The sequence below is a fragment of the Saccostrea echinata genome, unplaced genomic scaffold (genome assembly GCF_033153115.1).
Source record: "Saccostrea echinata isolate AGI-Se365-2 ecotype Australia unplaced genomic scaffold, CSIRO_AGI_Sech_v1 ptg000015l, whole genome shotgun sequence".
Taxonomy (NCBI): Eukaryota; Metazoa; Mollusca; class Bivalvia; order Ostreida; family Ostreidae; genus Saccostrea; species Saccostrea echinata.
In genome coordinates this window covers 8,389,151-8,402,213 of record NW_026889764.1, presented here as the reverse complement: position 1 = coordinate 8,402,213, position 13,063 = coordinate 8,389,151, and the positions used below count along the sequence as shown (strand labels likewise).

At 32.5% G+C, this 13,063-nt stretch overlaps 1 protein-coding gene across 1 annotated transcript; it reads right to left on the bottom strand.

The window, feature by feature from the left end:
• Positions 1-2,037: 2,037 nt before the first annotated feature.
• On the bottom strand, positions 2,038-13,050 carry LOC133187816 (N-alpha-acetyltransferase 11-like). Its single transcript, XM_061323217.1, has 7 exons — positions 12,958-13,050; positions 11,579-11,677; positions 10,494-10,552; positions 9,844-9,892; positions 6,505-6,665; positions 5,769-5,853; positions 2,038-2,415 (listed from the first exon to the last, which is right to left on the bottom strand). The coding sequence occupies exons 1-7, from the start codon at positions 12,976-12,978 to the stop codon at positions 2,374-2,376; spliced, it is 516 nt and encodes a 171-aa protein (XP_061179201.1). The 5' UTR covers positions 12,979-13,050; the 3' UTR covers positions 2,038-2,373.
• Between the last annotated feature and the right edge of the window lie 13 nt (positions 13,051-13,063).

Sequence of the window (13,063 nt, the reverse complement as noted above, 5' to 3'; positions counted from 1 at the left end):
AGACAAGACCTTCCTTTGGATACAAACAACTTTGATCCTTTGACCTTGACCATAGAGTTTGACCTACTTTTGGAAAACTTTATCCTTGGAAATAACTTTTGAACGGTTGGTGCTAGGGCTTTCAGACTTCACCTATGTAATCTTTGTGACAAAACCTTCCTTTGGATATAAACAACTTTGACCCTTTGACCTTGGAGTTTGACCTACTTTTGGAAAACAATAACCTTGTCGACAACTTTTGAATGGTTGGTGCTAGAGCTTTCATACTTCACATATGTAATCCTAGTGACAAGACCTTTCTTATGATACCAACAACTTTGACCCTTTGACCTTGGCGTTTGACCTACCTTTGGAAAACTTTAACTTTGGTAATAACTTCTGAACGAATGGTGCTTCAGCTTTCATATTTCACCTTTGTATTTCTTGGGAGAAGGCCTTTCCTTGGGCACCATTAATTTTGACATTTGACCTTGACTTCTGACATACTTTTGAAAAAACTTTGACCTTTACCATATCCATTCAATGGTTGCTGCTAGGGCTTTCATATTTCACAGGTATATTCCTCGAGACAAGACCTTACTTTGGGTACCAACATATTTGCATTTGAGAAAGTTTAACCTTTGCTGTAAGTTGCCATACTGTTCACAAACACATCTTGTGTTTTTTTGTTTTGTTTTTTTCTTGTCAAACTTTTTTCACTGAAGATTACTTTGTTAAAAATCATTTTAATTCTACATACAAGTACTTGAAGTTGATATTATTAAAAAGATGCTGTCCACAGTAACTCATGTATACGTACAAATTATCTATGTATTCTTTGGAGATCAGGCGCGGGGGAATGTTGGAATTCAAAAGGGCACTAATTGTACTCCTTTATTAACCGACCTGCTTTTATATTCCCATAGCAGAATTTATTCAAAAACTTGTACAGGAGAGGAAAATAACTCTTCATGTGGCATTCAACTCAAAAATTTAGATATGTTGACATATTTTTTTCAATAAACAATAGTTACTTTCATTTATATGTCGACTTGATATATCCCAGTGAACTTAAAATAAAAGACATAACAACGTCTAAGCCACATCTATTTCATATATGGATGTTTTACTGACTATAAACAATAACGGTCAACTAATATTAGCCTCTATTATTATTATAATATTATTATAGGTATTATATATTTTTTTTATTTACTAAAAATTTCAGTAAAATTGATAGGTATGCGAACTCCTGTGATTACAAATGGGATGACTTCAGCTTTTCCATTGTGAACCTCCCTTATTTATTTATTAATATTCCAGCATCATCTGTATATGGTGTTTATCCCTCCTAACTGATTGGATACACAACAGCATGCCCTGAGTACAATCAATTTTTAAACCAAGGCAAGTGACTGGCAAATAAGTTGATGTCACAAGGATTTCAACAACCTTGTTTAATATCAGCTTTTAGCTAATTCTACGGTTGTTATAATGACCTTGTTCATAAATACAACCTATTTGTTTGAAATGTTTCATACAATTTGTTAGGTCATAGCTTTTATACTAGATTTGACTACAGAGTACTTCATCAACCTGATCAATACATAGGGTTCACAGCAGGATCGAGTGAATGGTAGACAGGGGATGCTTACTCCTTCTAGGCACCTGATTCCACCTCTGATGTTTCCATGGGTCTGTGTTTTTGCCCTGTTCACGATATGTTTTGTTTAAATTTGCGAGATTGATCGCTGTACATTATCTTCATCTTATACATTTATAGGCCATTCCAAGTTTTTTTTTCGATCAGAATTATATGGGCACAGTTTAACTGGAGGTAACTCTATCATGTACAGATGACGATTAGTCAGCAACAAGGGGGGGGGGGGGGGTGTCCACAGTCATATTTTTATTTGCTTCAGAATATAGCTCTTCTCTTGTTACAGTGTGGAAAAAAAATTCATCTACTTTCTTGTGCACTTTGCACATTTTGTCATAATCAAGTCATCCATCTTTTGCTTTAACACAATTCAATTTGGATCAAAATTACAATTCAAATAATTTTTATAGCATATTTATTCATGTACACATGTACATGTATTTACAAGTATAATTTTTAAATGCATATTAAAATAGCTAACATGCAATTATGTTTCATAAGCTTTAAAGAAAATAAAGATGACAACAACAAAATTAAATTGAAAAAAAAAATATTAAGAGTACATTCTTAAATAGAATCAACAGTCAATGCCAGGTGAGGTTCAGCATTTCATATTCTATCAACATTATATGAAAATCTAGAGCTGGATCCTTTCTCACACTGTATCACGCTTCACATTTTCTCTGGTATCTAATGGAAAATTAAAAATAATGACACCTCCCATGTCATTGCTGTCATGATGACGGCCCTGCCTCAGCTTGAGCTTTTAGACCATACTGAAAAAGTAAGGAGAAAAGGAAAGTGAAGCCATCCCTTGTATATAAAATCAATTTTTTTACATTAATTAGATTTGTACTTCATTGTACTTGACCACATTTCCATATTTACTAAACTTCCAGCTCTCAATCACATTTCAATTTACAATTGTTTCCTTTGACTTAAGAGTAGACTCACAAATCATGATGCTTCCCTTTATCAGTCTATTGAATGCATAAGGCCACAAAAAATTGATTAATAGTTTCTCAGGCCAAAAAATTTCAAAATTTAATGTGGCAGGCAGGTTCTTTTTTTTTTTTTTTTTTTTTAGAAGCAGGTGTTATACCCCTTTTTTTTTAAGTTAATTGTTCAACAAAATGATGATATAAACTGAGTTTTACTTTTTTTGTTCTCTTACATCAATTATAATATGTATTCAACTTTAAATAATGTTATTCCAAACAAAGTTAATTCATAAAATACCGTATTAACAAGAAATGTATTGTTTATCTAATAAAAACGTCTATCTATTCACTCAAGCTCAATAAAATGGTGCAAATAATGTCGCTGGGGGTTAAGCGTAAAAAAATAATGAAATGTCAAAGAAAATACTTTTTGAATGAATGCATAAATATGTAACCTTTAAGGCAAAAAAACAAAAATGAAGTGAACAAATCATATTGAGATATTTTATTTGGCATGTTGTGATTTTTTGAAACGTACGTTACTGTCGCCAACATTGAATAATTACACTTAAATGGCTATTTTTTGTACAAATAACAGTTGAATCTTAAATTAGATAGCATATGTCTTCAAAACATTTATTTGTAAAATGCTTTTAATAAATTATTGAGCATAATCACAAATATATTAATTACCAAACTTTGATTTGATATCCCCATGTCGCCAGAAACAAAATAAAAACGGACTGTGACATTAAATATAGTATGAGTATTCGGTATTGTATGCCTGTAAGATTGGAATACGTTTTATTTTGAAGGAAACTTCTTGAAAATTAAAAATAAATGGTACAAAGCCTTGTATATGTTACCAATACTTTGAAATTACATTCTATCTTCCTATTTTACATGCGTATGGATAGGCATGAAACATTCGTTGTATTAGTTTAATAGATGAAATAGAATGATATCATAGTTAAACATGTGATACTTTTTCCTCTATCCAACAACTGTATTCCATGCTCCAACCATGATTTAACAATGTCTTATTGTTAGCTTACTATTTAAGAGAAAATGATTAAATGAAACAACCGTTACCGAAACATTCGTTACCAAACCTCTTAAAAAAGAATGATTTATGAGTTCAAACATCTTCTGCACATAAACATAGTCAAATATTTTGCGCAAGTATTCAAATTTTGACATCCGGAGTACGGTACTGCCTTTTTATGATTTTTTTTCTAAAGTCTAGACAGTGTTGGTGAGTTTGTTTTCTAGAATGCAATAACAATGAATCAAATGGAATGAATTAGTATGTAACTGTTAATATTTATATAACGACCGACAACAACTACGCAACCAGTATCAATCTACACCTGAATGTCCACTATTAGTCTTGAAAGGTGTTGAAACATTCGTTACCAAGGTAACGAATGTTACGAAATTTTTAACAAATCATATATCAAAATTGCAACAATATTTACAGAATTTCTTTCATGACTAATTGTTCGAATGTAAACTTTATTGATTGATTTGTATCATTTTAAGCTTAATTTGCATAAATTTTAATATTAACTGATTCTAGAGACGCATTATTGAACACACACATTAATTCTGAAGAAAAACATTAATTGAAATTATTTTGAAAGACATTTTTAGATTGAATCATATGATATTGATTAAACAAAGGCTTGAGTTTCTATTCTGAATCTACATCAGGGTTTTTTGTTTCTCTCTTATAATTTTGATACTGTTAAACTCGCATTTTATGTTAAGTAATGTACGTTTCAGCATTTTATTTTAGTTGAACTATGGCATTGACCCAAGCAGAAATACGAAGGAAGTTTCCATTGATGGTTAAATGATTTCAAGCTAAAAGTCACATCAGAAAAATTGTTATTTACATTATTTTAGGTTCTGTTAAAACGTCTATACAGACAATTTTACATATATCTCTTATCCGTTTGTACATATAGAACAGTTCAAGGAAAATATGACACGATATATATGATGCAGTTCAAATTATGATTTCTTTTGACATTTTCAATACCATGGCACAAGTAGAACAGAAATTACATCTCATGAATTGGTCCATTTTGTTGGAATTAATCTTAAATCAGTAAATATTATTTCTCATGAAACATTCGTTACATACGAACGTTGTTGCATTTGAAAGTGTAAATAAGAACAAGATCACAATTCATGAACAACATTTTATTTAACGTTTCTATAAATGGATCCTCTATTCATTTAGAACCCCCATTTGCGCTGGGCAGTTTTGATTTTTCTTGAGGCATATTTGAAATATAAAATTTTAGAGATATGTCTAATTCATTTGAAGAAAAAAATATAGTACGACAATTTGACTGCATCAATTCATAAAATACATTATGACAGTTGATCTTTTTTGTCTTATCACGATAGTAAATAGACTGATTTGCTTTTGACATTGAGGATTTATTACAATCTATATTATTTCATCCTAAAATCTTAAAGGAAAACTATAATATGATACGTAACGCTTGTTTCTCAGCAAATAATGATCAACAATACACCTTTATTTCAAATTGACGTAATTTCTTAACCAATGAACTTAACTTGAAAAATCTTTGGGAATACAAACTTGATATGTTGATCTATCCGAAAATGTTATTAGCAGATGGATAATCAAAAGTCGATTTTTGAAGAAAAAATATCTTGAATTGCACCAATTTATTGAGTTTGGGTGTATTAGCATTTATGAAAAGGGGAATAACTCAATAATCTTTTTCAACTTGGAAAAATAGAAAATTGAGCTATTTCCCTTTTCAATATGTCAATAAAATTGATCAATGCGGCAGTGTTTGACCTGATGCGGCGGTGCCTGAGAAGCTATTGATTAATTCTTTTTGGCCTAATGAGTGATAAATCTTACATGGTACATTGTTTATGTATGGTTACAAGTACATGTATCAATGCGGCAGTGTTTGACCTGATGCGGCGGTGCCTGAGAAACTATTGATTAATTCTTTTTGGCCTAATGAGTGATAAATCTTACATGGTACATTGTTTATGTATGGTTACAAGTACATGTACATATCAGGCTTCTCTCATATGTAAATTTGAATCCAAATAATTGTAAACTTCAAATTTTGTCATAAGACTTGTCCTAGTTTCCAGTCTATAAATAAATCTGAATAGAGAATGGAACTCACTTTTTCTCGAAATTCTGAAAGATTCCTCCTCATTGCATATGCGTCTTCACCATCTGCATAATACTTTGGTTCTATTTCACTAACTCTGAAATATCATGATAAAGTACATGTATATGCTCAACTTCATCTTCATTTTTAGACTAAAATTTCAAGAAGACAATAATTGGAAAACAGAATTTGGCCATTGAATGTGTCCTATATACACTGCTGTATCTACAGTGAAATCACCAATTTCTGTAAGGATTTTTCATTGATTTCGTGGTATGAAGAGAACCATGAATTCATATGCCCATGGGATGTTAAAATTCTCTAAAACACAATAGCTTTTTCTTCTACCATGAAATCATGAAAAAAAAATGTTGTTATCATTAATTAAAAAACAAATTAATTCACTTATAGGTATCTTACTGCACAGTGCACACCCACTAAAGATGTGGTATCAAACGTGTATATGGGAATTATAACTGTAATTTAATAAGACTAGATTCTATCTGTTCATCTTGGAGGAAATTCTTAGATATCTATACATGTATGATAATAAAGCTACAAAGATTGAGTCATTATTTCTCAAATGATTCAGCTTCCCATAAAAGAAAACTGTATCTAAATTCTGATTGTGTTTAAAATTCAGCTGAGGAGCCATTCTTTACATTTTATTTTCTGATAAGGGTTTTCAATTAATGTGTTAAAGAACTTGGATCATGGTAAATTAATGGGTAGTACAACTAAAACTTACGAGAACTTCAGTGTGTTTTTATAGAGATGTAGAGCTGCACGGTTGCTCTTTCTGACATGAAGCGACACATATTGAGCATCGAAGCACTCAATCATCCCCCGAGAGGCTTGATCCATCAACTTCTGTGCTAGACCGAGCCGCCGATGTGACCGCTTGACTGCCTAAATAAAACACAATTGGAAACTCTATTATTCTTTTTCTTATCTTCAGTAGTTTACCTTGAATAGTTTGTGCAGAAAAAGCTTTATAAATCTTACAAAATTTTGAGTTTTCATGGCTTGTATATTGAGAATATTTTAAAGAAAATTATCAGAACACATTGCATCAGTTAATAACATATTCAAACAATGAACAAAAGGCCCATGACCACAATACTGACCCGAGTAAGATTTTAGAAGATTTTTTCTTATATTCATGATATTCTATACCTATATTTTTTTTTACCCACATTGAGGTCCCACCCTACCATCTGGGGGCATGATCTGAAAAAAACTTGAATCTAGATTACCTGATGATGTTAACTTTTTAATATGAGTAATTATAATATAGTAATTATTGAAAAAAGCAAAAAATAAATGTTTTGTATTCATTAATTCCTATGCAAAATTTTCACAAAGCCCCTGGTAAGGGGGGGAGGGGGTCACAATCCCCCCAGTAAGGGGGGGGGCGGCAGGATTTTTCTTCTGTTCCTCAGAAGACTAACCCCAAGGTCATTATTTGAACACTATCTACAATGTAGGATATTTGTATATAAATACCACTTATCATGGCCCTGCTATTCTTCAGATGAAGAATTGAAAACATTTTTATGCTCCCGTATCAAAAGATTCTGGGGTACATGTATATAGTTTTTTGCCCTGTCTGTCTGTCTGTCTGTTTGTCAACAAAAACTTTAACATTGCTCATAACTTTTGATTGGTTGGAGCTATGGCTTTCATACTTCATATGTGTATTCCTTGTGACAAGACCTATCTTTGAGTACCATCATATTTGACCTTTTGACCTTGACCTTGGAGTTTGACCCAGTTTTACAAAATTTTACCCAACATTAACGTTGGCCATAACTTTTGAACAGTTAGTGCTAGTGCTTTCATACTTCACATGTGTAATCCTTGTGACAAGACCTTTCTTTTGAGACCAACAACTTTGACCTAGGAGCAGGGTTGGCCGGGAAATACCAGTGGTGGGAATTACCAGTGGTAAATACCGGTATTTCCCGTCCCAGGAAATACTACAATTTTCCCTAAACTGGGAAATACTGGGAAATACAAAGTTAGAGTACTTTGTGTCTTTCATTCATTGATTTCATTCAATCCTATACAAAATTCAGAAATAAAATAAACATAAAAACAAAAGATGACTTATACTGAATATGTGTCAAAATGCAATTTAATATTCAGAATGTATCACTACTCTAGGTCTGCTACTCATAAGCATTCTAAAGCAGTACACATTTCCCTGGCTGTATATTAAAAAACAAATCTGAAGTTTTCCAATTCAATTTTCTTTTCAGTTTTGTAAAATTAGTTTATTAATTATAAATCCAAGAACAAAACAAACTTGTTTTAATTCTTATATAAACACTGTAGTTATTACAATCAATCATATTGTTTTAACAAATTGCTCTGAACAGTTTTGTGTTCCTGTTTTGACAGATAATTACATTGAGTAGGACTGTCAGGCCTCTACTTAGGTTTGATATTTACATCACGCCCTATATTTAATAATTTTCTTTGATCCCTCTTTAGTTAAATAAAAAACCAATTGGGATCTTTGGGTTCATTTCAAAAACCTTCATAGACTACATCTGATTCAAGCATGAAACAAATGGAACTCAAGACTGGTATATGAAGGTCCTATATGAATATAATGTTTTATGATTATATAAAATGAATAACTTGGAAAACCAGAAATTTTTAAAACAGGACAATGATACAAGGTAGACATTTTAGCCAGTAATGTGCACTACATGTCTATACCTTGACAAATATGATTAAAATTATGAAATATGTAGCTATTTCTTATTTCCCAGTATTTCCCGGGAAATACCAGTAATTCCCGGCAATTACCAGTATTTCCCACTGTCCTGGGAAATATGAGTATTTCCCGGTATTTTGCCAACCCTGCCTAGGAGTTTGACCTACTTTTGCAACTTTAACCTTGGCCATAACTTCTGAACGGTTGGAGCTAGGGCTTTCATACTTCACATGTGTAATCCTTGTGACAAGACCTTCTTTTGAGTACCATCATATTTGGCCATTTAACCTTGACCTTGGAGTTTGACCTACTTTTGGAAAACTTTAACCTTGGCCATAACTTTTGAACAGTTGGTGCTAGGGCTTTCATTCTTCACATGTGTAATCTTTGTGACAAGGCCTTCCTTTAGATACCAACAATTACAGCCCATTGACCTTGGCCTTGGGGTTTGAGCTATTTTGGAAAACTTTAACCTTGGCCAATACTTTTGAACATTTGGTACTAGGGCTTTCATACTTCACATATGTAATCCTTGTGACAAGACCTTACTTTAGATATCAACAACTTTTACCCTTTGACCTTGACCTTGGGGTTTGACCTAAAATTGAAAACTTTAACCTTGGCCATATCTTTTGAACGGTTGGTGCTAGGGCTTTCATTTTTCACATGTATATTTCTTGTGAGAAGGCCTTTCCTTGGGCACCATTAATTTTGACCATTTGACCTTGACCTTGATGTTTGACTTACTTTTGAAAAAACTTTAACCTTTTCCATATCTTTTCAATGGTTACTGCTAGGACTTTCATATTTCACAGATATATTCCTTGGGACAAGACCTTACTTTGGGTATCAACATATTTGATTTGCATTTGAGAAAGTTTAACCTTCGCTATAAGTTGCCATGCAGGGGCATGAGTGTTTCAGAAACACATCTTGTTTCATATAAATTCCCATGTAAAACTTGGATCCCCTACTGTGGCCCAACCCTATCCCTATCCTGGGGCCATAATTTGAACAAACTTGAATCTACACTATGTCAGGAAGCTTTCACATTAGTCTCATCTTTTCTGGCCCAATGTTCTTGAAATGAAAGCCTTTAAATAACCCAACCATATTTTTAATTTTCCTGGTAATCTACCTACACAAAGAGGTTGATCCTTCATCTGAACAAACTTGAATCCCCTTTACCCAACAATGCTTTAAGGCAAGTTTAAATTTGGCCCAGTGGTTTTGAAGGAAAAGTTGAAATTGTAAAAATTGTACAGATTTCAGCTCATCTGAGCTACAAATTCATGATTCTCTTCCAACAAAGTTTTGATGTACACTTGTACAGTGTGTATATACAAATGACAACATCCTCACCAATGATGTTATGTGACCATGTGGAACAGAATCTTCTGGATCCTCCTCCCTACAACAACAAATAACCTTAAAATATGAATATATACCAGTAACACATTAAAATAACAGTAAGATATAAAAATAACAGTAACACATAACAATAGCAGTGTGAAATAAATGAAAATAACAGTAAATCATGAAAATAACATTAACACATGGAAAAAAAAACATTAACACATGAAATAAACATTAACACGTCATGAAAATAACAATAACATGAAAATAACATTAAAATGTAAAAATTACAGTAAGATATGAAAATATTAATAATTTAAGAGTAACAAATCACAATTATTTAATAATATCTGTTGTTTTTATGTGTTATTGTGACACAATAACACATAACAAAAACAGTGACACGTACAAAACAATAACAGTGACAGATAACAATGACATATAACAATTAGACTTTACACTAAAATAACAACATTAGTATCAAAGTAACAATAAATGTTACACTTAACAATAAAGGTAACGCATAACAATAACAGTAACATTAAACAACAACACATATCCACAATAGTAAGTTAGTAACACATACATTAGCCAAGAAATAAAACTTTTAAACAGTAACAAAAATGAGAAGCCAATGGGTTACAATGCTCACTTACATTTTTGCTAAAACATATCCTACTATTTTTCCATCTTCATCCTCTGCAACATATGACAGCTGAAATGTAAAATAACGATAGAATTGCTTCAATTTATATTTTTGATAAATTTTGTTCAATCCTGTTTAATCATTTATTATGACTGTCATAATACTACTACACAGCTGAACCTCGGTATCTCTAACTTTGAACCCAAATATCTTAAACTCTGATATCTAGAATACCATGGATATGTCAAAGTAATTTGAAAGTCCCAAACACTATTTTCTTACTGTATTTTAACCTCAATGCCTCAAACCTTTGGATATCTCAAAGTTTTTTCTCATTCCCACTGTGTTTGAGATATTGAGTTTTGACTCACTTTGCATGTATTTGACTTTAAATTAATATGTATGCACATAAGCAGAGATAATATATACATATGACTTAAATGTACATGTATTACTACATGGCTTAATAATGCCTGTATCCAGGCCCGGTAGAAGGATCCTGTCCCAGTTAAAAATTTACTCTTTTTTCCCCAAAATTAAGTAAGTATTCCTAAATGATAAGCAGATTGAATTTTTCAGCAGTTTTTACATCATTAAAAATTTGAATTTTGAGATTTTAATGATTCATAAATATGTGAATAGGGAATAAGCCTTCAATCGAACTCCTAATTCAACAGTAAAACTTGTTATAAGGCACCAATATTTCCAATTTTGCCACTTTCTCGATTTAAAATTCCCAATGAAAGGGTACAGGACCCTGTACCAAAAAGGGTCAATTAAGCCCTGATTACCAACTCTGGTTGACATGTATGCAATAAATCTAAGTACAGTTGAACTTCGGTATCTCGAACAAGAATACATGTATCTCGAATACCATGGATATGTCAAAGTGATTTTGAAGTCTCAACTGCATATTACTTAAGTATTTTGCCCTGGATATCTCGAATCCTCAGTTATCTCGAAGTATTTTCTCGGTTCCTTCAAGTTTGAGATAATGAGGTTTGACTGTATTAGTAAACTGATTTATCAATATTCAATCAAAATGTATGGTAATACATGTACATATATGAATTTACATGTACTGGTAAACTATACCTGAGGCCATGACAGACCATGGTAAAAGTAGTATTTCATCTGATAGTTTTCAGGCAGACATAACAGGTTACAATGCTGCATATTCATCAAGTCTTCAGGCTAAAATACACAATCTCATAAAAATGAATCCTTCACAGTATTTCAGGAAGAAGTAATTATGCTTCCTTTTGCCTTCAGGGGAAAAGCCTGCTTTGACTCCAAACTCTTTGTTTCCTTCAATTAATTATGATATAAAGAGTTTTGGGACAGAACTGGTTTATGCCCTATGGTTTTCCCAAATCTCATCAAAATACACACTCTTAGTTACTACTTTCTTCATAAGGATTTTTTTAAAGTCTAAATAATTCAAAGTATTTGATGGTATTCAAAAATAAATACAAATGCATTTGCCCCAGTGGTCACAATGTCAAACATATGAAGGATTATATTTGGGGTAAAAGGCATCCACAAGTCCAAAATTATTTAAGATTAATTTGGTGTTCATTTTCAGTGAAACTTGTTTGTATTCACCTAAAAAAATTCAGAAAAAGTAGTGTTTGACCATAGAAGAGCTTGTTAAATGGCATTCAGTATCATATCAGTCTTTTCCTTTGGAGAGGATAGTAAATAAAAATAATACAATCTAAAAATTGTTTCTTCTGGATAAAAAATACTGTGACTAGATTAACAAATATATAAATGCCTTCATGTGAATACATAATTCAATAGATATTACATGACTATTGCAAGATTGAACCATAAATTTGTGGAAACCAGAAGTGTGAAGGATATGGGTACTAGGTGAATGCTTGATCACAAGCATTTGAAAGACAGGGATACTAGGTTTACCACTGTTGCAGCCTCATTAACAGCCACTGGTAACTGCCAACTTTAGATCAGTGCATAAACAGGGCACAAATGCTTTTGGAAATTAGTTTGTGAAAGAAGGCCAATTGTGTTGAGTCGACGCCAAGGCATCAGCATATTTGACTGCAGTAGGCAAAATAGCATATAAGATTTGCTCATGTTAATTTGGCAATGGTGAAAATATTTAGTGGTTTTCTATATATTAGATGCAGGGGGTACCAAGTAACTATGGCAGTCAGGCAGGTTCAATCACCAGTTGCCAGATGGCTCAGTTGGTAGAGCACCTGACTAGTGATTCAGGGGACCCAGGTACAAATCCTGGTTTGTCCATCGCATATTCCTGTAACATTTGGTGCTGCCATGCCCTGGACGTGACAGGTGACCTGCCGGGGAGAAGCCTAGGTTGGCGTATTCAAGGGCTTATGCCTGGGTTGGAATACCTTTACTTGTCTGTCTCATATTCTCCTTTCCTAATTAGTATTACATATAACTATTTTCAATAAGAAATAAGTTTTGATTAAATGAATTCCTACCCTTGCGCATCTGATATTCATTTTGAATAGTTTTTGTTGCGTTTTGACATGCAATTAATTTCTTTCTCCTATCTCTCCCGTCTCCAGACTCCAGTGTGTTTCTCAT

Bases quoted from the DNA above. Each gene is read 5' to 3' on its own strand.
- LOC133187816 (XM_061323217.1), bottom strand. From the start codon at position 12,978: ATGAATATCAGATGCGCAAGG. The intron at 10,553-11,578 runs GTATAGTTTACC...TTTACATTTCAG, and splicing joins ATGGTCTGTCATGGCCTCAG to CTGTCATATGTTGCAGAGGA. The intron at 9,893-10,493 runs GTAAGTGAGCAT...TTGTTGTTGTAG, and splicing joins GGATATGTTTTAGCAAAAAT to GGAGGAGGATCCAGAAGATT.